The 27274-nt window shown below is 52.6% G+C and overlaps 2 protein-coding genes across 2 annotated transcripts in view; both read right to left on the bottom strand.

Annotated features, from left to right (window-relative positions):
- Positions 1 to 7651: 7651 nt before the first annotated feature.
- FOXI1 (forkhead box I1) lies at positions 7652 to 12895 on the bottom strand. Its single transcript, XM_069555746.1, has 2 exons — positions 11864 to 12895; positions 7652 to 10249 (listed from the first exon to the last, which is right to left on the bottom strand). Exons 1-2 carry the CDS (start codon positions 12438 to 12440, stop codon positions 9687 to 9689), a joined length of 1140 nt encoding a protein of 379 aa, XP_069411847.1. The 5' UTR covers positions 12441 to 12895; the 3' UTR covers positions 7652 to 9686.
- A 9265-nt stretch (positions 12896 to 22160) lies between these two features.
- The window catches only part of DOCK2 (dedicator of cytokinesis 2), a 474846-nt gene continuing 469732 nt past the window's right edge, over positions 22161 to 27274 (bottom strand). The window contains exons 50-52 of the mRNA XM_069556001.1: positions 25229 to 25349; positions 23570 to 23712; positions 22161 to 22734 (exon numbers count right to left, since the gene is read on the bottom strand). Coding sequence (XP_069412102.1) covers positions 22672 to 22734; positions 23570 to 23712; positions 25229 to 25349 — 327 coding nt within the window. The 3' untranslated portion in view covers positions 22161 to 22671. The remainder of the gene's footprint in view (positions 22735 to 23569; positions 23713 to 25228; positions 25350 to 27274) is intronic.

The following is a 27274-nucleotide window of genomic DNA, read 5'->3' as shown; positions in this document are numbered from 1 at the left end:
CCTGGGGTGGGAGCCAAGCCCTGTGATAGCCCTTCAGAGAGCCCTGAGCTTGCTCTCTTTCATCTCTCCCTCCACAAAAATTCTTGCCCCACCATTCTCCTCTTCAGATAGAATGAGACCCACACTATCGCCCAGGCCTGTGAGGTCCCACTAGTGTCTCGTCCTTAACATCAAAGGTGCCGAGAGCTCGTTCCCTCTCCAGTGCCTTTGCGCTTGACTATTCTCATTGCCCCGCTGGACTAGTCTTCGTCCAGTCCTTTGTGGGACTGACTCCTTCACACCCACTAGTCTCTACTCAAATGCCACGTCTTCAGAAAGACTTCTCGCACCTCCTCATTTAAAATAGTGCCCCCAGTCACTGCTGAGCTCTGACTCTGCTTCAGTTTGCTTCACAGTGATGATCATTAACTGGCATGATATTAGATGGCTATGTGTTTTCCAGTAGTCATGTATGGATGTCAGAGTTGGACTATAAAGAAAGCTGAGCGTCGAAGAATTGATGCTTTTGAACTCTGGTGTTGGAGAAGACTCTTGAGTCCCTTGGACTGCAAGGAGATCCAAACAGTCAATCCTAAAGGAAATCAGTCCCAGATGTTCATTGGAAGGACTGATGCTGAAGCTGAAACTCCAATACTTTGGGCACCTGGTGTGAAGAACTGACTCATTGGAAAAGACCTTCATGCTGGGAAAGATTGAAGGCAGGAGGAGAAGGGGATGACAGAGGATGAGATGGTTGGATGGCATCACCAACTCAATGGACATGAGCTTGAGCAAGCTCCAGGAGCTGGTGATGGACAGGGAAGCCTGGCATGCTGCAGTCCATGGGGTCACAAAGAGTCAGGGACATGACTGAGTGACTGAACTGAAAAGTCTGATGCCTCCTACACTTAGATCAGCGCCTGGAACATAGTAGGCAATAGGGAAATTTTTGTTGACAGAGATAAATTCCCAACTTTAAAGGGAGCTCCCCCTCTTCCATTGGCTACCCTACCCTTCCGTTTTACAAGACACGAGAGGGCACCACTTACATTGTGTCCTGTGTGAGTGGCGCCCCCTGGAGCCCACACAGCCCCATGGCATCCCATGGGAAGCCTGCTTCCTGGAGTTGCCCAGCGGGACTTCCTGGGAAACACATAAAGCCTGACATCAGATGGCTCTGGTTTGGATATGGCTTCATCACTTAGTGCCTGTGTGAATATGGATGTGTATTTAATTATTCTGTGTCTCGGCTTTCTCAGCTACATATTGGGGGTGATTATAAGACCTGCTTGGTAGGGTTGCTCTGAGGATTTCGTGAGATAATAAACACAACGTTCTCCAATAGAACACGGAAACCATACATTTGAGCCTGGTAGGGATGAGAGTCAGATGCTGAGGATACATACAAAGCTCTAGGGCCTAAATTAGATAAAAGTGAGGATTAGTTCTATCACTCCAGTCAGTGGGTCACAAACTCAAAGGCGTCCAGGGCTAGACAGGTCACTCACACAAGTGAAGTTTGCAAGGTGGTCTCTGGAAAGCCAGTGCTCCGTCTAAAGGGAGCACCTGCTACCCTGCTCCAGCCCTGGTTTGCTGGGGGGCAAGAATATGGCAGAGGAGGGATAGAGGGGCAGCGGGGTTAGGGGTGGTGGTGAATCTTGCCTTAGTAGGGCCAGAGCTTCTTCCTTTTCAGAGAAGCCCAAGTCTTCATATTTGCCTGAAATCTCACAGGTTTTAAATATTGGCAACTAATTAATTCAGTGTCCTGGAACCAGTCTCAACCAGCGTTCTAACCAGCTTTGTCACTTCCTGGTATACATTCCAAAAGTCTCTCTTAATTTTAATCCACTTCATTCAGGTATAATTTACCTCCAGGAGAATGTTCATATTTTAAGTGTACAGACCCATGAACTTTGACAAATAGATGCTCCCATGTCATCACCACAATAATCAAGGTATACCGGGTTTCCATTATCCCAGAAAGTTCCCTGGGTCCCTTCCCAATGAATCTTCACCTCTGCCCTCACCCCAGCGCTAGACAACTACAGGCCTCCCTTGTTTGATTGCTCTTCATTTCATTGTGCTTTGCAGATATGTTTACAAAATGAAGGTTGGTGGCAACCCTGAACCAAGCCAGTCTATCGGTATTATTTTTCCAGCAATGTTTGCTTGCATCCTGTCTCTGCATGACATTTTGCTAACCCTCCATCAGCAAAAAAAATTAAGGCTCACTGAAGGCTCATATAAAGCAATCAATAACATATTTTCAAATTGAGGTATAAACGTTGTTTCTGTAGATGTAACACTTTTGCACAGTTAATAGACTACAGTATAATGTAAACATAATTCTTTTACGTGCTGGGAAACCAAAAACTTCATGTGACCAAAAATCTATTGCTGTATCTGCTTTATCCTGGTGGTCTGGAGCCAGACCCACAGTATTTCTGAAGTATGCCTGTATTGATCTGCTTTATGTCACTATAGATTGACTGTTCTAGAATTGTATATAACTATGTATGTAAGTATTTATTAATGCTCTTTGTGTCTGGTACCTTCCACTTAGCACAGTGTTTTAAAAGCCTTTTAAACTCTGTGAGACCTGTTTCATGGCCCAGCATATGGTGAACATACCGTCTGCCCTGGAAAACAGCGTGTGCACCACACTGTCAAATGCAGTGCTCCGGAAATATCCACTTGGCCAAGGTGGTTGCTAGTGTTGTTCAGACGCTTTACGTCTTTACTGATTGTTTTGACTACTTATTCTATCAGTTGTTGACAGAGAGCTGTTAAATCCTCCAACCAAGACTGTGAAATTGGTCACTTTTCCCTTGCGTTCTGTCCCTTTTGCTTCACACAGAGTTTTTCCATTTGTAATATTTGTCTATCTGATGAGCTGCCCACTTTATCACTTTGAAAGTGCCCATTTTTAAATCTTATTTGCAAAACAGATATTGAGACACAGACATAGAGAACACATAGAAACCAAGATGGGAAAAGCGGGAGGGATGAATTGGGAAATTGGGATTAACATTCATGCAATGCTTTTTTTTTTTTTTTTCCAAACAGGCTTATATATTTTAAAGAAATTAGGAAGCAAAAATAGACTTCAATAATATTTACCCAGAATTTTATCATTTCTGATGTTCCTCATTCCTTTTGGAAGATTTGGGTTTCCAATGCTATCATCTCCCTTCAGTGTGAACAATTTCCTTGAGTTTAGGTCTGCAGGTTATAAATTCTCTTTATTTCAGTCCAGTTTAGTTCAGTCACTCATTCATGTCTGACTCTTTGCGATCCCACACACTGCAGCACGCCAGGGCTCCCTGTCCATCACTAACTCCCGGAGTTCACTCAGACTCATGTCCATTGAGTTGGTGATGTCATTCAACCATCTCATCCTCTGTCGCCCCCTTCTCCTTCAGCCTTCAATATTTCCCAGCATCAGGGTCTTTTCAAATGAGTCAGTTCTTCACATCAGGTGGCCAGAGTATTAGAGTTTGAGCTTCAGCATCAATCTTTCCAACGAATATTCAGGACTGATCTCCTTTAGGATGGACTGGTTGGATCTCCTTGCTGTCCAAGGGAATCTCAAGAGTCTTCTCCAACACCACAGTTCAAAAGCATCAATTCTTCAGTGCTCAGCTTTCTTCACAGTCCAACTCTCACATCCACACATGACCACTGGAAAAATCAAAGTTTTGACTAGGTGGATCTTTGCTGGCAAAGTAATGTCTCTGCTTTTTAATATGCTGTCTAGGTTGGTCATAGCTTTTCTTCCAAGGAGCAGGCATCTTAATTTCATGGCTGCAGTCACCATCTGCAGTGATTTTGGAGCCCCCCCCCCCGCCCCCGCCAAATACCTTCTCTCACTGTTTCCATTGCTTCCCCATCTATTTTCCATGAAGTGATGGGACCGGATGCCATGATCTTCGTTTTCTGAATGTTGAGTTTTAAGCCAACTTTTTCAGTCTCCTCTTTACTTTCCTCAAGAGGCTCTTTAGTTCCTCTTCACTTTCTGCCATATGGGTGGTGTCATCTGCATATCTGAGGTTATTGATATTTCTCCTGGCAATCTTGATTCCAGCTTGTGTTTCTTCCAGCCCAGCGTTTCTCATGATGTACTCTGCATATAAGTTAAATAAGCAGGGTGACAACATACAGCCTTGACGTACTCCTTTTCCTATTTGGAACCAGTCTGTTGTTCCATGTCCAGTTCTCACTGTTGCTTCCTGACCTGCATACAGGTTTCTTAGGAGGCAGGTCAGGTGGTCTGGTATTCCCATCTCTTGAAGAACTTTCCACAGTTTGTGGTGATCCACACAGTCAAAGGCTTTGGCATAGTCAATAAAGCAGAAATAGATGTTTTTCTGGAACTCTCTTGCTTTTTGTATGATCCAATGGATGGTGGCAATTTGATCTCTGGTTCCTTTACCTTTTCTAAATCCAGCTTGAATATCTGGAAGTTCATGGTTCACGTACTGTTGAAACCTCACTTGGAGAATTTTGAGCATTACTTTGCTAGTGTGTGAGATTAATGCAATTGTGTGGTAGTTTGAGCATTATTTGGCATTGCCTCTTTTTGGGATTGGAATGAAAATTGACCTTTTCCAGTCCTGTGGCCACTGCTGAGTTTTCCAACTTTGCTGGCATATTGAGTGCAGCACTTTCACAGCATCATCTTTCAGGATTTGAAAGAGCTCAACTAGAATTCTATCACTTCAACTAGCTTTGTTCGTAGTGATGCTCCCTAAGGCCCACTTGACTTAGCATTCCAGGATGTCTGGCTCTAGGTGAGTGATCACACCACTGTGATTTTCTGGTTCATGAAGATCTTTTTTGTATAGTTCTTCTGTGTATTCTTGCCACCTCTTCTTAATATCTTCTGCTTTTGTTAGGTCCATATAATTTCTGTCCTTTATTGAGCCCATCTTTGCATAAAATGTTCCCATGGTATCTCTAATTTTCTTGGAGAGATCTCTAGTCTTTCCCATTCTGTTGTTTTTCTCTATTTCTTTGCATTGATCACTGAGGAAAGCTTTCTTATCTCTTCTTGCTATTCTTTGGAACTCTGCATTCAAATGGGTGTATCTTTCCTTTTCTCCTTTGCCTTTCACTTCTTTTCACAGCTATCTGTGAGGCTTCCGCAGACTACCATTTTGCCTTTTTGCGTTTCTTTTTCTTGGGGATGGTCTTAATCCCTGTCTCCTGTACAATATCATGAACCTCCATCCATAGTTCTTCAGGTACTCTGTCTATCAGATCTAATCCCTTAAATTTATTTTACATTTCTCTTAGTTTCCTTTTTTTTTTTTTTTGGATATTGAGATTGACATGTATATGCTATACTATGTATAAAATAGATAGCTAATGAGAACCTACTGTGTAGCTCAGGAAAATTAGTGCTCTGTGATGACGGGAAGAAAATACAAAACAGATGCGATATATGTGTGCGTGTGTGTGTGTGTGTGCGTGTGTGTGTGTGTGTGCGTGTAGCTGATTCCCTTTTTGTACAGCAGAAATTAACACAACATTGTAAAGCAAATATACTCCAATAAAAATAAATTTAAAAGAAGTCCCATTTTTCTCTGATAATATTCCTGGTCTTCTGGTCTGTTTTATCTAATAGCACCATCTGCTTCTTGTGTTTACTCTTTTCATCCATTGATGTTTAACCCTCCTGGGTCCTCTCTGCTTAAAGCCTGTCTCCTATAGACAGCTTACAGCTGAGTTCTCTTTAATTAACCCCACAAATCTCTGCGATTTCATTGCAATGTTCAGTTCATTAACAGTTAATATAGTTACTGATGTGACTGGATTCAGATCTATTATTTTATCTTTCCTCTTCTGTTTGCTTTTTTCAGGTGTTTTGCAGTTTCTGTATTTTAAAGAATTATTTGAATATTTTTAAAGGCTCCATTTCAGTTTATCTATTGGCATTTTATTTCCACTTCTTTGCATTATTTTGCATTATTTGCTCTAGAGATTATAATGACTTCCTTAACTTTCCTTAACAGTCTATTTAAAATTAAGGTTGTACCGCTTTTACAAAATATGCAGGAAAAAACCCTTGCACTTATATAGATCCATTTACCACAAAACCCTATTCCTTACAGTAGTGTTCCCATTTGAAAATCTATATACACCTACATACATTTTAGACTCTACAACACAATGTTAAGGTTTTTTTCTTTCTTTCTTCAAACTGTCTTGGGTGTTTTAAAAAAAATTAGGAAGAGAAAAAAGACTTTAATAATATTTACCCAGAATTTTTATCATCTCTGATGTTCCTCATTCCTTTTGAAAGATCTGAGTTCCCAGTGCTATCGTTTCCCTTCAGTCTGAACAGTTTCCTTGAGTTCAGGTCTGCAGGTGACAAATCTCCTTGGTCTCCTTTTGTTTGAAAATCTTAGTGTTAGTTCGTTTCAACCACCCTTCAGCTCCTGTCTCACCTCCTCCATGGAGCCTTCCTGGGGTCTCTAGCACACAGGAAGCCCGGTTCTCAGATCTTTTGCTGGTGTTGGAGGATGTGTCTTTAATGTAGAGCCAAACTGTAGGAGGCTGAGAAGTCCACAGTCCACTCAGGATTGAGCGCTTATGGATGACCAGTCCTCTTCCCCCTCCGCCCCTCCTTCTCTTACCCTCTCTTTCTTCCTTCCCTCCCTCTCCAGATCCCATTTCTTCTCAGAGGAAGAAAACCGAAAGAGGGCGAGAAGCAGAATGCAGCTGCTGACTGGGGAGACCCCCGTTTGACCGGGTCCCACCCCAGGAGCGCACGCTGCCCTCTGTGAGCTGCTGGCGCTGCTACCAGGAGTGTCGCAGTCACAGACAGGAGTTGCCAGCGCCCTGCAGACACTCCCTTTACCGCCGTGCCCGTTACATTCTGGGCTGAGGAGGATGGGGGCCGAGGACTGTGGCCCTCAGTCCTCAACATCCGCCTCCCTCCCAGGGCAAGGCTGGGCTCTGTTTGGGCCCCTTCCCAGGTGGGGCCTTGCCCAGAGTGCACGCCTCGCAGACCCATCATAGGGGAGGAGAGAGGCTGGAAGAGCAGGCCCGGAGCTTATTCGTGGAGACTCCAGACTTTGGGCATATTTGGTGGCAGTGGGATCTAGCGTGACGAAGCATCCTGGTCTGGGCTTCAGGGACCTGCGTTCCAACTCCGCCCCTGACTCCATCTCCCTGGAGACATTCGTGGAGTCCCTGCCTCTCCCAGTCTCTGGCGTCCATTGTCTTGAGCAAGGGGTCAGCTTGTTCCAAGTGTTTATGTTTTATGGTCTGAAACTGTATCCCTTCCCTTTACCTCCTCAGCCAGGACTGCCTCTGCCTCTCCTGCCAGGAGAATTCTGGCTCTCTGTGGGAAAGGATTCCCCAGGAAAAACATGAGAGGTTTTCAAGGAGGCCAGCCTTTCCCTTACTTCACTTTTCCTGGTTTGCTCACTCATGGTAAGTGCAGGGCTCCCCAGCACCAGGTGCAATGGAGAAGTTTCAGCCACGGCATCGGTGGTCTGCACTGAATCCTGACTGCGGGTCTTTGATCAATTACAGAATCTCTCTAAGGCTCAGTTTTCTCATCTACACAATGGAGATAATAGTATTGATGGTAGTGGGCTATTTGGAGGATTAAATGCTATAAGGCAGTTCAAGTCCTAACACAGCGCCTGTCACACAGTAAACCTACAATGGATACTTTTATTATTATTATCATCAACAGCATTATTTACCATCTCCTCTAACTCTAGGCCTCCCTGGTGGCTCAGACAGTAAAAGAATCTGCCTGCAGTACAGGAGACCCAGATTGGATACCTGGATTGGGAAGATCCCCTGGAGAAGGGAATGGCAACCCACTCCAGTATTCTTGCCTAGAAAATTTCGTGGACAGAGGAGCATGGCGGCTACAGTCCACGGGGTCACAAAGAGTCGGACATGACAAACCCGTTCTCTTACTCCAGGGAAAGACAGCCTCCCAGAGCCTGAGAGAGCCGCTTGGCATGGCGTGATGCAAGCACGTCTGCGGAGGTCTCTCCAGCTAGAAGACCTCCAGCTTCTGTGCGCAAGTCCTCTATCGGTCACTGTGCCAGGCACCCAAGTGACTTGCCAGGGTCTGCACATGTGCACTGATGTGAGTTCCAAAGCCCCCTCTGCATAGCACTTGACCCGGTGCCTCCTACAGCCCTCAGTGAACTGTAGCCAGCAGGACTGTTGTCACTGCCACTAGGGAGCCACCTCCGAGGCTGCGCTACAGCGTGATGAGGTGCGGGGTCAGCAGACGTGGGCAGGAACCGGCTGAGGACTCGAGGAAATTTGCTCGACCACTCTGACCCTCCACTTTCTGGTCTGTGTAGTGATGGGGTTAGCTCCACTCCCTGCACAGGGCTGTTGGGGGTGGGGTTATGTGATCACAATGCAGGGGTGATGATTGCATGGACGGCAATCCCAGGCCAGATTTTGTGTCCCACAAGCTCCCCTCTTTTTCTGAGGAGCTTTGTTTTGTCTCTGTGTCAGCGTGGAGGAGGGGAAGAGACTGATACCTGTGCTGTCTCCACCTCCTATCCCCAAAGCCTTTAGCTCCAGGCTGCACTTGGCTCCATATTGAGTCAACTCAATAGACAGGAAAACTCACAAGGAAGGGACACATGTAGTTTTTTTTTTTAATTAAAAAGGACATAAGAAAACAAAATCACTTTCCAGGATGTGCTGTGGTGCGGCATCACTGGTACATAAAGCACGCACAAAAACAGGAAAAAGATCCCACGAGCTGCCCGTGCGGACCCCTCTGTGGCGGTCTGAAGCCCCTCCTGGGTTATGAAAAAGGAATCACTGATTCTCCCTTGTTTTTCTTGGAAGACTCAGCCACCTCCAGCTCACTGTTCCATGACGTGCACACAGGAAGTTGGGCTTTACAAGATTTTGCCAGTGGGTGGAGCAGGGGTGGGAGTTTGAGGTGCACACTCCTCCCTTCCCTGCCTGGCTCCTGGTCTATGGGGCTGGGGAGGCAAGCTCCCTCCGTCGGGGGAGGTTAGGCACGCTGTCCAGCAGGGGCAGGGATCTGGGCTCCCCCCTTGAGTAGTAGCACAAGGGGTGTTGGCAGGTAAGTTGTGGGCCACAGAGTAAAGGCCTGGACCAAGACGAGATGTACCCAGGGCTGGTACTAAATGTGATGGCTGGCTGGAAGGCAGTGGAGAGATTTTGATGTGTTTGCCATCATCAACTTGTCACACTGACTTTCCTTGTCTGCTCAACCAATCCCTCCTTTCCTGCCTCTGTTGGCCCAAACTTTGAGGGGAGTCACCAGAACCTGCACTTGACTCCCTGCTCCACCGCTTCCTTGCATGACTCTGGGAAAGTGACTTAACTTCCTCGAGCCTCAGTTTTCTCATCTGTTAAATGGGTAGATTCATATGACTCTCACAAGGCGGCTGGAAATAGAGAGAGAAATCATACCTTCAAAGACCCTCATACAGCACCTAGCACAGAAGTGCTCAGTAAATGGCCAGGGTGGTTACTGTCACGCAGGTACCAACGTGTCCACTGCAAAGTTTGTTGGGTTGTGTGGGTGGCTATGTGATACACACAAGGTTTATACAACGTTCCAGAAAAAAGATGAGCTCCTCTGAGCCTCCTGTGTGTGCTTGGGCGATTCAGAGGCCTGCAGCAGCGGCATGGAGGACCCTGGCATGTCCGTGGGGCCTGGCTCAGGAGCTGCTCCGTTTCTAGACCTCAGTGCCCTCCCTGGGGTACAGGACGCTGTTCGTGCTGACGCTCCCGTAGAAGGGGGTGCTGAACTGATTGAGGACAGAGCCCCCAAAGCCCAGAGCGTTGCTGGGCATGGGGCTGGCCCACTCACCCCCACCCGCAGGGCCGCTGATGTTGGTGAGGGGGGTGTAGGAGCTGAAACTCAGCGAGTTCTGCCCCGCCTTGTCAGCGGGCTCCAGGCTCAGTCCCGGTGTGGTTGCCGCGGGGCGGCTCACAGGGCTCGGCCCGCTCACATAGGCTGACATGGTCGAGAGGAAGCTGCTGAGGCATGGGGTGCCTGGCGGGGGCGGCGTTGACCTCTTCTCCGGGGAGCCGGTGGGGCCCGGTGCAGCGCCATCCAAGATGTCCTGGGCCTCTGCGGTCTCGGGGCTGCCTCCCAGGAGACCGGCCTCCGTTTTCTCTGAGGCCATAGAGCCCGTGCTGGAGGAGACATCTGATTTTCTCTTCCTCTTCCTGCGGAAATTTCCATTGTCGAACATCTTCTCACAGTTGGGGTCCAGGGTCCAGTAATTCCCTTTGCCTGGCACAAGAGTGGGAGAGGGTAAGCACAGAGACAGAGCCAGTACTTTGCTTCTATTCCGCCTTGTTTGTCATAAGCTAAAACCAAAGGTAACCGATGCAGAAAGGCAGAGAAGAAAAGAGAAATGCCACAAACTCACCATGCATCACACCACACGGATCTTTGCTCAAGCATCCACCTCACACCTTGGCACTCTTGGAGTGCAGAGTGAGGCCTGAGCTATGAAGGAGTTTACTGTGTGGCCTCTTCAAGAGGTTCGAGTACTGGGGCCAAGGCAAGGGAGGGGCTTCTTCCATTGCTGATGGGAAAGAGAACTCAGGGAGAAACAGAGGGCTCTCTGAAGGTCCTGAGCGTGAACTCAGGGTGAACTGGAGTCCCAGCTTCAGACTGGGGACCTGGGGCAGGCCTGGGTTTCCTAGTTTAAGAAGTGGGCCCCCTGGACCTGCCCCTTCTTCCTCAGGCTGGCTGTGAGAGGGGGCTAATGCTAGACGTGCGAAAGGGGCTTTGTGCCCGGGAGGGACAATCTGAGCCCTGCCTGCCGCATCTCTCAGCCGAAGGGAGAACGCTCGCGTTCCTCTGTAGGACCAACAGTCCTGCTCTCACGACCCTCAGGGTGGGTGGGAGTGGGATTCTTCTGAGAGGTGTGCTGGCTTCCTGTGGCGTGACAGGAGTGCACTTTAATTCTGGGAAGTGGATGCACGATATTCAATATATTACTCTCTGTGCATCCCTATGGGCTTCCCTGCTGGCTCAGACAGTGAAGAATCCTTCTGTGATGCCAGAGACCTGCGTTTGATCCCTCGGTTGGGAAGATGCCCTGGAGAAGCAAGATCACCTGGAGAAGGTGACCCACTCCAGCACTCTTGGCAGGAAAATGCCGTGGACAGGGGAGCCTGGTGGGCTACAGTCCCCGGGGTCCTAAAATGTCTGGCACCACTGAGTGACTAAGCACGCACACGCCTCCACGTTCTAGAAACTGCTCGTTATAAAGGAACGGCTCACGCCCTGGCGCGTGAGGGACCTCCGTTCAGACGCTTGCTCCCTCACGGTCACATCTTTCTGTGTCGCCCTAGGCAGGGTGCCTCCGGCTGTTATGTTTCTCGGCTGATGAAAGGAGGGTAGGAAGAGCCACCCTGCAGGGCTTGAGTAAAGGAGGCCGCGGCGCAGCGCGCCCCGAGCGGCTGTCCCACGGCCGTCTGGTCCCTCCCCGCGGGCCTGGAGCGCACGTGGCTTCGTGTAGCAGTCACGGCGCCCGCAGGAGCCTCCGCGCTGATGCTGGGGTCTGACTCCACGGCCACAGTCACTGCGGTCCACGCAGCTTCTGTCAGCACCAAACACCTCGAGGGCATCATCTCACGAGCCCACTGCCCACAAGCCCGGCAGAGCGACTACTACCCTGGTCCTGGCTTTCAGACGGGAAACCCGAGGCTCAGAGGTCACTCAGCGGTCAGCGGCACATCTGCCTGCGGACCGGACGCCTCTACAGCGGACTCGTGCTGCCCACCGCCCCTCCGCCCCTCCTCGGGGTGGCGCCGACCCCTCGGGGCTTCCGAGAACGGGTGCCGGGAGGACGGAGCCTTGCTCGGGGGTGGCCCCGCGCCCACGGCCCCTTACCCGGGTCGTCCTCGTCGCGGGGCACCTTCTTGAAGCAGTCGTTGAGAGACAGGTTGTGGCGGATGGAGTTCTGCCAGCCGGCCTTGCTCTTGTTGTAGAAGGGGAAGTTGTCGGCCACGTACTGGTAGATCTGGCTGAGGGTGAGGCGCTTGTCGGGCGCCCCGTGGATGGCCATGGCGATGAGCGCCGAGTAGGAGTAGGGCGGCCGCACCAGCTTCATCAGCTCCTCCTGCGAGGGGAGCGGCAGCCAGCCCAGGTCGCCGGCCCCCAGCGCGGGCACGCCGGCGGGCAGCAGCTGCCTCTGCACGCCGCCGTAGGCCTGGGGCAGGAAGGGGCTGCCGCCTGGCAGGTAGGGTGGCGGGGTCACGGCCGGCCCGTTGAGCCAGAGGTAGGGGTTGGGGGCGGCCCCGTACTCCCCGCCACCCTCGAAGGAGGGGGGCCGCTGCGGGCTGGGCGCGCCCTGGGGGTGGAAGAAGTTCTCGTAGTAAAGGCTCATCTCGGGGGGCTCCTGGCCGAGGCTGGGGAACTGGGGGCTGCAGCGGGGCGGGGAGGGCGCCGGGAGGTCGAAGGAGCTCATGCTGGGCCGGGCTGGCCGCCGCCACCTTCCGGGAGCTGGCCCTGCCAGGTGCGGGCAGGCCGAGCTTATACCGGCCGGCCCCACCCCGGGGCGTCGCCGCCGGCCCGCCCCTCCCTCCTCCCCCGGGTCGCCCGAGGGCCCTTCCCGGCCACGGCCACGGCGGACACGCTCGGCGGCTTCCCGGCTGCTAGCAGCGAGGGCACGGGCGCGCCTCTGCCTTCTTCCACTCTCCTTCCGTCTGCGGCGGCGTCCCCTCTGCCTCCTCACCCCCTGCCCCTGTTCCTCCTCGTGTCTCTCTCTGCTGCCCTTTCCCCTTCCTCTTCTGAACTGTCTGCCCGCCCGCTTTCCTGGGCTCTCCTGCCGTCCTCTCCGCAAATCACTCTTGCTCCTTCCCTTCTCTCTGGCATGGAGCTGGCGGCGTGTCCCTCCCTGGCAGTCCCTCTCTGTCTCTCTGAGCTTGTTTCCAGGTCTTTCTACCTCCGTCTCCTCCCGGTCAAGTCCTCACCATCTCTGCTTCTCCCCCGCTTCCTTTTGCTGTCCGTGTCTGTCTGTCTGTCTCACGTCGTCTCTGTGTCTCTTCCCCTTCCCCTCCGTCTCCCTCTTCTTCACATCTTGACCCCTCACCCAGACTGGAGGAGACACTTCATCGGAAGCCACAGTCTGAGGTTTTTTGAAGTGAAGACATGTTTTCTGGAGTTTCCAGGAGAGAAGCTGGCCCTGGAGAATCAGAAGAGCCTCTGGCCAGGTTCAAAAAGGGCAGTCAATTATGGGTGACCTCCTTGCGCGCGCGCACACACACACACACACACACACACACACACACACACCTGGGGATTCTCCCAGAGCAGCAGCAAGGCTCATAAAAATCACAACAAAAGGAAGAGGATATGAATGGGACTGCAGGAGAAAGTGAGAGAGAACTTGTATTCTCCTGGTTTCTTTCTGGCTGCAGGGACAAGGCAGGCTCTGGTTCCTTATCTGATCCAAGTCCTTTCATGTTTCGGCTTGCAGAGTCCCCCAGGACCCAGGGGCTGAGGCCAGGAGAGCCCTCTTTGGGCCGTTCTTCCCCAGCCTGCTCCGCCTCAGGCTCCAGAAGCAGGGGCCCCGTCCACACTGGTTCCTCTGTGCCTCGTGGTCAGTCCGTCCACCCCCCTGCGCCTCGTTCTCCATCCGGTGCTTGAAGGCGACTTGTCTCAGCTGCCCCTTCATCCCGGGGCAGGCCCTCAGCTCGGGGAGTGAGTGGGTCCCCCTTCTCAGAGCACAAGGAGCTGCCCCTGAGCAGGTTCTAGCAGCACCTGGAGGCTTCTCTCTGGGGTCAGAAATGGGAGAAAAGCTCACGTCAGTCTCTCTGGTGACCACCTCCCTCCAGCCCCCCTGCCTCTACTTCCTTCTCGAGACTCTTTCAACTTCCTGTCTCTTCCTCCAGACCCCACATGTCTCCAAGGCCAAAGAGAAAGCTGCTTTGCTTTCTTTCTTTCTTTTCTGGCGGTGTGGGTCTTCGCTGCTGCCCTGGGCTCCCTCCAGCTGTGGTGAGGGGCTGCTCTGGTTGCGGAGCTCAGTGGCTCAGGGGCCCGCAGCACGCGGAATCTCTCTGGGCCAGGCACTGAACCCGAGTCCCTCGCCTTAGTCGGTGGCTTCTTAAGTCCTGGATCCCCGGGGAAGTCCACAGAAGGCTGCTTTCTGTCCCAGCCGGAGGACCCTCCCTACCTGTGTCTCTGCTCTCCTCCACATTGGGTTCACTCGGAAGACCTAAGTGACATCGGATGAATCTCATTATCGACATCTTGCTGCCCAGAGGATGATTTGGGTGCCTGAGTGGGGGAGCTCCTTCAGGGCCCGAGGAACCACTTGCCCCCACCTTGGACAGTGAGTGAGGTGTGGGTCAGAAAGGGCCTGATTGCCCAGGTGAGGCTTGGGAGCAGCGCCTTTGTCCTTTCTTTCTGAAGAGCAAAGACAAGGAGGCCGCAATTTTGTTTAGAGTTTCTCTACCAGGCTTGCTGAGGGCAGGGCCCTGAGTTTTTAAAGGACAGTCACATTGGAGCCCGCTAACACAGACCCAAAGCCCGGCAATGAGCCTGGTGATGTCACTTCTGATCATTCATCCTGCAGAATCAAGCAGAGCAAGAATTACCACCACAGCATTATTTATAGTTATAACAGACCGTAACTAACCTGAATGTCCAGCCATAGGGGATTGGTGTTTTTAAAAAACAGTATTTTCTGAATGATGAAATAATATGCAGCTATGAAAAATAGGTTTTATTTAATGATATGGAAAAATATTACATTCTAATAATGGGGAAAACAGGCTGCAAAATAGCATGATTTTTTGGCAAAAATACATATTATACACGTACACGAACTGTGTAAAGATAAACATCAATCTGTTGACTATTATTTCAAGATAGGGAATTAGAGGCTATTTTGTTGTTGCTTTCCATAGTTTCTAACTTATATGATTAGCGAAAGGCAAGCACACAGGTGATTTGCTTTGGAGGTTAAATATAAAAGGCCAGCATAGGCACTAGGGAAGAGATGCTGTAGGCACCGGCGCTGAGCCCAGAAGGATCTGGGTTCAAATCCAGCCTCGCCACTGAATAGCTGTGCAGCCTTGACACATGATTTAACTTTCCTCGGCCTGTTTTTTCGGGTAAAAATGGGAGTAATGCCATGAGTTTATGCGGCTGCTGTGAGCATTCTATGACGTGATCAACGTAAGTCATTTCACATGGTGGAAAGAGATGCCCTCAAATTTTACTTATTATATAAAAAGTCAATATACACTCGATACATACAGTTCATCACTGAGTTTGGTACCTTTCAAGTTGTTTTCTCAGCAGTGAGTGGGCTGGGGGATGGTGCGGCCGGTGGGGATTTAGGGTGAAGCAATGAAGGGTGGGATATTTGGTGGAGATACCAACTCTATAGCCAGATCCTGCTGCTGGCAGCTGATGGTCAGAGGGACCCCGAGGCACATGACAAGCTCACGGCTGAGCTGGGTTTGGGCCCTGTCTCCCAACACCTGAGTCCACCCTTTGCCTGTTGCTGGGTCTCCTTCCTTAGAAGTGTTTTTGAGGGATACTCACTTGAGCCTCCCCTCGCATCTGCGCCCTAGTTCCTTTCCCAGGAAATCAGAGAAAGATGGGCAGGTTACAAGGCCTCCCCACACAGAGGCGCTGGCCCAGGCGTCCAGCGGCCAAGGAGCTCAGCCTCTCCGCCCTCCCGTACCTCCCCATGGGGCGCCCGGGGCACTCAGCCTAGCCCCAGAGTCCTCACGCCTGACTGCACAAGCACTGCTCAGCCCTCAATGGGAAACAGGAGCTGCCTGTAAGACCCTGGGGGCTCTGGGGGCTACATCTGGGAAGCCCCCATCAACCCATCCCAGGGCTTCTGGGGAAAGAGTCAAGCGTCTCTGTAAACAATGGTCCTTTTGAAGATGAAATTATTTTAGGCACTTTGAGTTTTCCCAGAGGCAGAAATCCAAGCCTGAGAATATATGGCAGCCTGCTTCAGGGAAAATAGTGAAAGGTTGGACAGGCAGGGCCTGAACCATCCAGGGATGCGGAGCTGCAGTCTGCATGTTGTGACATATTTGCATGTTGTGACATATTTGCATATTACATATCCAGAGGGAGGCCGTGTGTTCTGAACCCCAGATTGAGGTATTTGGGACAAGGCAATAGGACATGAAACACATGGACTCCGGAGTTGGGTGGAGCTGGTTTCAAATCCCTGACTTGCTGTTTGTTAACTGGGTGATCTTGACTACGTTTCTTGATCTCCCAAGGCCTCAGTTTGCTTATCTATTGCATGGAGCTGCACATAGAACCTGCCTCATGTGGATTTTGCATGAAAAACGATGTGATATGTGTGTATGTGTGTGTGTGCGCGCGTGCGCGCATTTATCCAGGACGCGGCGGCACTGCGCTGAGGGGGACGGCGATGCACGCCGCTGGTAGCAGAAGACAGCTCTGACAGCGAGGCTGAGCAGGGTCTGCCCTCTCCAGTCAGGGTCTTCCCACCAGCTCCCCCCCTGGGCAGACCTCGACAATGAGGGCAGGGCCGTGGGAGGGGGGAGGCCTCGTCCCTTCTGGAGCACGCACCCAGCCGTCAGCCACATGCTCTGGAAGCCGGGAGCCCACTCGGGCCCAGAGCCGGCAGAAAGTGCGCACGTGGACAGGCCCCACCCACCGGAACACTACCTCTGGCCTTGACCTTCACGGGGCGGAGGAACGTGAGGAAACAGACCAAGGAGGGGGAATAACCCGAGGTCCAGGAGGCAGGGGTCTCTGAACCTGCAGCACAGGGCCAGGCAGGGAGCAGGAAGCTCAGGCTCCAGAGCCAGACTTCTGGGTCTCAATCCTGACGCCACTCCTTAGGCACAGTAATATCTCAGAGAGCAGCCGATTGTTCTGGGCCTCCGTGTCCTCGTCTGTAAAGTGGGGACAGGCAACCCCCCCGCCCCCCCAGCGTTGTTCCGAGGACTGCGTGCCCGGCACGTAGCACGTGCTCTTTGAATGAGAGCGCTTGGCAGGTGCTCCGGGGCCTGAGGGTGAGGGGAGAGGCCCGTGGTCCAGCAGCTGGGACTACAGGGCCCTCAGCCCGGGGACTCCTCTGTCTCCTCTGGCTTCCTCTTTCACGGGCTTGGCAGCTAGGGCTCTGCTCCTTTCTGCACATAAAACACAACAGTTCCCGAGTTCCAGGGTTTCTGGGAGCCCGACAGGTGAGGATTGGTCAGGATGGGGATGGGCTTCCAACCTAAACTCCGTGCCGCAGTTCCCTCATCTGTAAACGGGGACAGGAGATCAGTTTTCCGCCAGGGCAATGAGCTGCTTTCTCTGGGCCTCCTGTCCCGTCCCGCCAGGGCAATGAGCTGCTTTCTCTGGGCCTCCTGTCCCGTCCCGCCAGGGCAATGAGCTGCTTTCTCTGGGCCTCCTGTCCCGTCCCGCCAGGGCAATGAGCTGCTTTCTCTGGGCCTCCTGTCCCGTCCCGCAGCAGTTCACCAGCGCTGTGTCTCAGTGCACTTGGGGTTTCCCACTGCTGGCTTCTCTGCCCCCGAGTAGGAGCTTCTGACTCCAAGTGGGAGTCTGGCCCCATGCTGGTCCCCTCTCTGCAGCTCTGGTTCTGGTGAGCGTGAGGCTGGAGGAAACATGGGCCAACACCGCCCTCTGGTGGCCATCTATTTAAAAGCAGCGAGCCAAGTGCAGAGACTGGGTGACCTGTCGGGTCAATGGTCCAGGATTTTCTGAGCCCTTTAAATAAAGAAAGGGTTCACAGGACCAGCAACAGCTTCAGGGAGGAAACATGCCCCCGACTCTGGAAAAAACACTTTAAATCTACTGTGAAAGGACTAGTGAGAACTGGGGAGGCAAGGGCAAAATGCCTTAGAAGGCAGCCCAGGGAAGGGGTGAGGGGGCAGTTGGACTGATCTGGATTCAGATTTGACTCCTCCAGTTATATTTTCTGAGTGCCTTGTTGTGGTTTAATTTTTGAGTCTCTGTTTGTACGAAAAATGAGCATAACCAGGGTTACCTCCCTCAAAGGGCTGTTGCAAGAACTGAATGAGATAATATAGGAAATGCCTCTCAAGGGATGCTTGGCAATACTAGTTAATTCTTTCACTTATTAGAAGACACTAACCAACTGTCTCCACAGCAGTAGTTCTGGGACAGTGTGTGCAGGACATTGTCAGAGTCACACAGTGTGGAGGCTTACAACCTCCTGATTTTCCCATCTCTATGCAGTGTCTGCAGGTTCAGTTACTTATAATTTTTAAATCAGTGCTCACATTTCTTTTTTTTTTTAAGCTAAATAAATTTAAAGAGAAGTTCCATATGATTTATGGGAATGGTTCATCAGAAATCAGTATCACATGCCATAAATAAAATAGGGAGAATTGGGATTTTTACAGTTCACATCATGCTGGGCACAGCCCGGATCCTTCCCTTGTTGTCTCATCCAGTCCTCACCACAATTTTGTTTTTTTGGGGGGGTGTGCTATAATTATCCCCATTTTATAGATGAGGAACGGAGGCAGTACCAGCCTGAGCTTGCTCACTCTTTGCTAGGATGTGAGATCAGCAGGTCTTGGAGAGGTGATGAAACACACCCGCCAAGGACTTTCTCCTTGGAGAAGGCAAAAGCGTTGACGAGAACTGAAAAGGGAGTGATTTTTCCCATCATGTGTGTTACAGGCAGAATAATGGCCCTTCCCCCCAAATGATTTCCAAATCCCCAGAATCTGTGAATTCTTCCAAGATAAAAGGAACTTTACAGAAGGGATTAAGTGAGGACCAGAGAGACTGACTGTCCTGGATGATCCAGGTGGGCCCAGTGTAATCAGAAGTGTTCTTCTAAGAGGGAGACAGGGGGAGATTTAATCACAGAGGAGGAGACATACCAGTGGAGTCAGAGGTTGGAACCATCTGGCCACAAGCCGGGGAATGCAGAAAGAGTGCTTGCCGCCTTTAGAAGCTGGAGGAGCAAAGGAACAACCAGGGGAGCCTCCACTGGAACTGGCATCTTGTGTGTGTGTTAGTCGCTGAGTTGTACCGACCGCAGGGACTGTAGCCCCCCAGGCTCCTCTGTCCATGGGATTCTCCAGGCAAGAATACTGGGGTGGGTAGCCATGCCCTTCTCCAGGGAATCTTCCTGACCCAGGGATGGAACCTGGGTCTCCTGCCTTGCAGGCAGATTCCTTGCCATCTGAATCACCAGGGAAGCCTAACTCTTATTTTGATTTTGACCTTAACACTGGTTTAGGATTTCTGACCTCAAGAACAGTAGTAGACAAGTCTGTATTGTTTTAAGCCAGTAAGCTTGTGACCGTTTGTCACACCAGCAGCAGGAAGCTAGCATAAAGGTACGGGAAGCTGTGGCCGCATCCACTGAACATGCCCTCTTGTATCACCAGTGGCCTTTGCGCTCCACCTGGAGACAGGCTTCTCAACAAGGAGTCCCCTCCCCCATGTCTGGGGGAAGGACACCAGTTGGCGGTGGCTCTGGCCGGGCTGGCTCACTCATTCCCTGTTCACTCAGGACTCTGTGGGCTCTGCTGGCCGCTCTAGGCCTGTTTCTCCATCTAGCAGATGGGGGGCAAAGCTGTGTAGTTTTCAAGGTCCTGCTCAGCAGGTCTCGCCTATGGGTCCCACCTATGGAGCTTATTAAAATGCAGTCTTCCAGGCCTGTGCCCGAGACTCTGACTTGGGAGGCCCAAGTGGCGCTGGGCATGGCCCTCTTAGGCAGCCCCAGTGCACATCCGGGTTAGGGAGCCAGTGGGCTGGGGATCAGGTCATGGCCTGCATACCATCCTTTGGAATCATGCCAGTCGACAGCCTGCTCCTCGGAGCCCAAAACTTAAGGTCTCCGCTCTGCCATTTCCAAGCTGGGTGACCCAGGGCAAGTCCTTGTGCCTCTCTGGGCCTGTTTCCTTAGCTTAAATGGAGACCGATAATAGCCTATACATCAGAGGGGGGTTGTGAGAGTCCAACAGTTACTAAGTGCAAATCGCCAAGAGCAGTGCCTGGCACATAGTAGGTACGCAAGCGTGTTACCTCTCAAAATATCAGCTGCCCAGCCTGGCATTCCAGACCCAGCCCTCACCGGGCTGAGCTCTCCTGTCCCACGGCCCCGCGACCCCACCTCCTCTCCGCACTCCCGCCGCGGGTTGCGGCCACGTGCCCATCACGTGACTGCCGGCAGGTGCCCGCCTTTGCTGCTCTCCATGGGGACCACTCTGCCTCACTCTCACCCCGCCTGGAGGACGGCCTCCACTGCTGGGCCCCCGCACCTGGCACGCTTTGCTGTGGTGCCCAGTGTGCTGCCTGACTTCCCTGTGGGGCCCACAGCCTCTAGAGGGAGGGACTGGAGCTTTCTCTAGAGCTTTGGGCCAGGCACGTCATACTCTTGCCGGGGAGAACCGGCTGCGAGTGCTCATCTTCCCTGGGGTTCACTGCCACAGCAGCGACTCTCCCATGTGTCCCTGTAAATCAGCAATCAGCTCTCACATGTCTTAACTTAATTAATTTATTTTAAAGATCAAGAATCAGTCTGCCAGTGCAGGGGGTGCGGGTTTGATCGCTGGTCCAGGAAGATAGCACATGCTGTGAGGCAGCTAAGCCTGCTGAGCCTGCACGCCCTGGCATGCATTTCCTAGTCCATTTCCTAGCATGCCCGAGCGTCCATCCAAAACAAGAGGCGCCACCACGTACAGGGTAGCTCCTTCCTGTCACAACTAGAGAAAACTACTTCCTTTCCCCCCCTCCCCAATTTTATAAATAGTAAAAAATAACCAAATCCAACTATCTTAAGAATTTTCCCATTAAAGTCATGAAAAGTTAAGTCTAAGAAAAACAGTATGGTTAATTGTGCATGTAAGAGTTTGGGTTAACAGCTGATTATTGTAAGGGTTATTTCTTATGAACTGCTCAGTGACTAGCAGACTAACATTTTATGGAAGTCTTCTCCATGGTCTCTGCTCTGTGGGTTTGGTGCGGTACCAGCTCTTGCCTCTCCTGCACTGTGTCCTGACCTCCCTGCCCCGCCTGTCACAGGGGACGAATACTTTACCACCAATGCCTCTGTCCCTCACCTGACCTCCTCTTCTTTCCTGAGTCCGCCTCTGGCAAAATCGTATGAAAAACTGGCTTTGGGGCTGGTCCTTGCCTCCCTGGAAACCCTAGTTATCACACCCTGAAATGTCTCTCTTTCTGGGTCTCAGCGCTCCAAGGGGCTTCCTCTACGCAGTGTCTAAGTTTCTCCACCTGCCCCTCACAGGCCGTGAAGCCATGGAGATGCTCAGGCTGGCCCAGCTCCTCAGCTCCTCAGGGCCCCTCCTCTGCTCACGTGCACTCCCCTGCCCCTCTCCAAGTGAATCCAGCCCAATTGCAAACCTCTGCGCACTGTCTCCTCACCTCAGGGTGCTCACGGTGCAGCCTGACCCCTCATTACCACGAGGACAGAACTCGCTGGAGGTCTTGTTGAGCAGAGAGTAGAAGCTGGACCAGGCAACAGGGCGGGGCTTGGAGAGGGGGCGGTGGCTGCCGGAAAGCCCTGGGGTAGACACTGGCGGCAGCGGGCCTAGGCGTGCAGGCGTCCAAGATGCAGCACCAGGGTAAAGCTAGCTCCCGGCCCAGCTGCCGGTGTGTCTGCTCGTTCACTCGCCCGTGCATCTTTGGCAGTGCTGGGGCCTAGTTGCAGCGTGCAGGATCTTTTGCTGTGGTGCACGACCTTCTCTCTAGCTGAGGCGCCCAGGCTGAGTAATTGCATCATGTGGGCTTAGCTGCCCCATGGCACGTGGGATCTTAGTTCCCCGACCAGGGATTGAACCTGCGTCCCCTGCATTGGAAGGCGGACTCTCAACCACTGGACCACCAGGAAGTCCCCAGATACCGGTTTGATCCCTGCTGTTCCATGTACCAAGTGTGTGGTCTTAGCTCACATCATGTCTCTGTGCCTTGGTTTCTCCATCTAGGTAATAACGTAAAGTACGAAACCGTTAACCAAAAATAAAATAATATTTAAATGAACTGAATTCTTGGAGAAGATTCCTGGGGGTGGTATGAGCGAGGTAGGCAGATTTTCACTGGGATGGACGAGAGCCAGGTTTCATAACATTACTGGAGGCCCTGGGCCTGCCTGTCTCCTAAGCATCCCCAGGTGCTCCCAGTCCAGTCCTGGGCCTGAGGCGTTCAGTTGATGGATCTATGTACTGAGGCTTGCTCGAGTCACCGAATCATTTTTATTGTTAGTAAGAAATAGAAACACTTTGGAGATGGTCAGCTAGAAAAGAAACTGGTTGTATTAAACATGTAAAGTACAAAACTTAACCAAAAATAAAATAAAAGTATATTTAAGAGCTGTTCTGTTAAGTGCTAGGACTTAGAAAATGAAACACACGCACACAAATATAGCTCCTTATATCTAATAAACTGGGCTGTAAAAACGCGTGCCCAGGATGATGGGGAGACGTTCTGGGAGGAGGCATCCTTGGTGCTTCCTTGTGTGGCTAAGAATCCGAACGGGGCGTCGTCACCCGGCACCTGGGCGCAGGGCCCTGGTGATGCCGCGTCTGTCACCACTGACAGTGGGGCCTGGAGCAGCCCGCTCTCTGAGTGCAGGCCACTGATGGACGGGCTCCCCACTCTTTGAGGTATCAATGTCCCACCGCTGGTCTCCGATTCTACAGACCCCCATCCCTGTCTCCCCAGGCACAGCCGTGGTCAGCAGCATCTCACAGGTCGGTGGACATGGGGTCGGAGGTCGGCTTGCCTTCTTCTGTAGGTTTGCCAGCCAGCTGCATGGGAGAAGAGGGTAAACAGACTCAGCCCGAGACAGGGTTTGCATGAGCCCCAAAGCAGGGCTCCCCGTCTCCCTCAGAAGGACCCCTGCCAGAGCCCATCAGGCCTGAGTGGCTGTGACCTTGGCTGACGTGACAGAAAGGCTGGGCCCTGCAGTGGTGAGAGCACATGCTTTGCTGGTTCTGGGACCACGTGAACTTGGGCGGGTTGCTTCCCCAACTTCGTGAGCCTGATGAGACCCTCAAAGGGACAGAGGAAGGTCAAGTGGATCGTGTTTGGAACGGGCCTAGCCTGGGGCCGGCTCAGCGCACACTCACAGGGGACGTGCAATTACTACAGCCACGGAGTCTGGCTTTAATGGATCCTGAGGGTCAAGCTGCCAGGGGGCCTTCCTGCATCTGGAGCAGGCTGACACGCACAATGGGAGACGGGACTTGAAAAATCAGGGTTTGGAAACTAACTTTTAAATAGCAGGATTCTGCAATGTAAGTTGAATAGGAAAGTTCTTCCAAAAGAACGAAAAAGCACTCTTAGCTGCCCAGGACAGATGGCTGCCGTCCTGAGTTCCCAGGAGCCCAGCACCGCCTCTGAGCACGTTCCTGAGGGGCCTACCCCGCTCAAGGGCGCCCCTGGAGCCCACAAGGAGGACTGCACTCTGGGCCTTTCTGGTCTCTGTCCCCACCGTGGGGTCCCTGCCCCTCCCTGGAGGGGCCCCCGGGTGTAGCACACGCACGGGCGCCCCACGCAGGGCCCCGTCTTCTCCTCTGTCCGCGTAAACCTCTTGCCTTCCTCCTCCCGCACCCCACCTTCCTCTCACAGTCTGGGGCTCACCATTGTCTTGAAGAACTGGTTCACTTTCTTCCTCTTGAGCGTCTTCTTGTCGCCGTCTGACAGTGGGAGGAAGGTCTGGCTGAGGCGGGGGGATGCGTTGGCCTCCTCCGACCCAGGCACTCCGACCACCGACAGCGTGAGGGCTGCAGGGGAGCCAAGAGCAACAGTGAGGGGTGGGCGCAGGGAGCGCGACCGGGGCGGATGGCAGCCAAGGAGGGCAGAGACAGGGTCCCAGGGGAGCCGGCCGCGGGGCAGGCAGGGGCCTCGGGGCAGGCAGGGGCCACAGGGCAGGCGGGGGCCGCGGGGCAGGCGGGGGCCGCGGGGCAGGCAGGGGCCGCGGAGGTCGTCCATCCGCTGCGTGAGCCCTGCCTGACCCCGCAGACAAGGGCCTGCATCCTGGTTCCATCAAGGCCTCATCCAAGGGCTTCTGGGCTGGAAACAGGGGCCCAGGGCTGGGAGGAGGGGTGGCCGCCGGGGCCCTCACTGCTTCATGCGCAGGGCCTTTTGCCCACGTCAGGGAGACAGTATGGGCGCACGCCTGTCTTCCGACATGGAGATCGCAGAGTTCCCTGGGGGGAGGGCCTCTCTGACCAAGGTGTCATCTGGTGGTTAAGCCTCCTCAGCTTGGAGTCACAAAGGCTGTTCTGATCCTGGGCTTTGGCCTTGGGAACGTGGGGGTAAGAGCACAGAGCTCAAGGGAGTTGTAGGCCTGCTGAGGGGGCGAGAGTGAAACGACTGCGGGGGGCATGCTGCCCAGGCACTGGGCACCGGTGGGGGCACCGTTCCTGGGCCGCCACTACGCAGGAGCTGGCATTCTCCAAGCATCAGTGTCTTCATCCATACGGTGGGGCTAATCACACGGTCTCTGTCACAGGTTTGAGAGGAGGCTTAAAGCAGCGCCCCAACCTTTTTGGCACCAGACACCAGTTTCATGGGAGACACTTTTTGCATGGAGTGTTCGGGGGGGAATTGTTCAGGTAGTAACACGAGCGGTGAGAGGTGGCAGATGAGCTGTGCTCGCTTGCCTGCCGCTAACCTCCCGCTTGCAGCCTGTTTGCAGACTGCTTGGGGCTTGGGGACCCTTAGCTGAAATGAAACAACAAAGGAGGAGCATTCGGCACTGAGCCTGGCACAGAGCGGCTGACACTTGAGACTCGCCAGGTGCCAGACAGAGTGCTCTCGGCCGCATCCCAGGTAGGGCCCCGGGTCCCCATCTGTGAGTCAGCAAAGGCCTTCTATATGCTGCTCATGGCCTCACCAGACAGCAAGTGAGTGATGTGCGCTGGACACTCTGCAGCTATAAGACGTGATGGCAACTTTTGTAAGTTCTGGAAACAGTCTTCGAGGCCCCAGAAGGAAACGCTGGACTGAGAGACTAACCAGGGGCAGACTTCCGGTCCCTGGAAGGGCCTGGCTATCTGAGAACCCAGGCCCACCTGGTGTGACACCTGGAGTCTCACTGAATCCTGAGGTCCAGAGCGATGGCAGGCCTCTCCCCGCTGCCCCCAGCCCTGGGCAGAGCCTGCTGGGATGGCTTCACCCACCGGCGTACCATGAGCAGGGCCGCTTCCTCCGGAGTGCTTAGCTCTCTTTGCGCTGTAGTTGCGGCTCGCACCCATCCTCACCCCTGGCACCCATGCTGGCGGTGGAGGCACATACCTGGGATGGTAGGCATGGACTGACTGGCAAAGCTCATCTGAGAGAGGATGGACGCCCTGGGGGCAACGGCCACATGCTCCGAAAGGTTGGTGTCACTCATGAACTCGTGCTTTCTGGAGAGCTGGATGAATACATCACACACACACGCACACACGCACACAGACACACACACACACACCACAGAGATTAAGCGTGAGGCAGCTCCAGGACCTGAAAAATCAGTGTTCAGGGACTGGCATGGCTTCTACAGACTCAGCCCGAAGTCCCTCTGTTCCGCTTTGCATCACGCTATGTCAATCTATGCCATACGTTGCATACTATGCAGCTGTGGCGGTGTACACAGGTACGTAGTGTACATACTATGCAGCTGTGGCGGTGTACATAGTTACGTACCGCACATACTATACAGCTGTGGCGGTGTACACAGTTACGTACCGCACATACTATGCAGCTGTGGCGGTGTACACAGGTACGTAGTGTACATACTATGCAGCTGTGGCGGTGTACACAGTTACGTACCGTACATACTATACAGCTGTGGCGGTGTACACAGTTACGTAGTGTACATACTATGCAGCTGTGGCGGTGTACACAGTTATGTACTGTACATACTATGCAGCTGTGGCGGTGTACACAGTTACATACCGCACATACTATACAGCTGTGGCGGTGTACACAGTTATGTACTGTACATACTATGCAGCTGTGGCGGTGTACACAGTTACGTACCGCACGTACTATACAGCTGTGGCGGTGTTCACAGTTACGTACCGTACGTACTATGCAGCTGTGGCGGTGTACACAGTTACGTACCGCACATACTATACAGCTGTGGCGGTGTTCACAGTTACGTACCGTACGTACTATGCAGCTGTGGCGGTGTTCACAGTTACGTACCGCACATACTATGCAGCTGTGGCAGTGTACACAGTTACGTACCGCACATACTATGCAGCTGTGGCGGTGTACACAGTTACGTAGTGTACATACTATACAGCTGTGGCGGTGTACACAGTTACGTACTGCACATACTATACAGCTGTGGCGGTGTACACAGTTACGTACCGCACATACTATGCAGCTGTGGCGGTGTACACAGTTACGTACCGCACATACTATGCAGCTGTGGCGGTGTACACAGTTACGTACCGCACATACTATGCAGCTGTGGCGGTGTACACAGTTACGTACCGCACGTACTATACAGCTGTGGCGGAGTTCACAGCTACGTACCGTACGTACTATACAGCTGTGGCGGTGTACACAGTTACGTACCGCACATACTATACAGCTGTGGCGGTGTACACAGTTACGTACCGCACATACTATACAGCTGTGGCGGTGTACACAGTTACGTACCGTACGTACTATACAGCTGTGGCGGTGTACACAGTTACGTACCGCACGTACTATGCAGCTGTGGCGGTGTACACAGTTACGTACCGCACGTACTATACAGCTGTGGCGGAGTTCACAGCTACGTACCGCACGTACTATACAGCTGTGGCGGTGTACACAGTTACGTACCGTACGTACTATACAGCTGTGGCGGTGTACACAGTTACGTACCGCACATACTATACAGCTGTGGCGGTGTACACAGTTACGTACTGCACATACTATACAGCTGTGGCGGTGTACACAGTTACATACCGCACATACTATACAGCTGTGGCGGTGTACACAGTTACGTACAGTACATACTATGCAGCTGTGGCGGTGTACACAGTTACGTACAGTACGTACTATGCAGCTGTGGCGGTGTACACAGTTACGTACCGCACGTACTATGCAGCTGTGGCGGTGTTCACAGTTACGTACCGCACGTACTATACAGCTGTGGCGGTGTACACAGTTACGTACCGTACGTACTATACAGCTGTGGCGGTGTTCACAGTTACGTACCGCACGTACTATGCAGCTGTGCCGGTGTACACAGTTACGTACCGTACGGACTACGCAGCTGTGGCGGTGTACACAGTTACGTACTGTACATACTATGCAGCTGTGGCGGTGTACACAGTTACGTACTGCACGTACTATACA

The sequence above is a fragment of the Ovis canadensis genome, chromosome 16 (genome assembly GCF_042477335.2).
Source record: "Ovis canadensis isolate MfBH-ARS-UI-01 breed Bighorn chromosome 16, ARS-UI_OviCan_v2, whole genome shotgun sequence".
In the NCBI taxonomy this organism is placed as follows: Eukaryota; Metazoa; Chordata; class Mammalia; order Artiodactyla; family Bovidae; genus Ovis; species Ovis canadensis.
The sequence above is the reverse complement of the archived record's forward strand: the minus strand, read 5'-3'. Positions and strand labels throughout refer to the sequence as shown.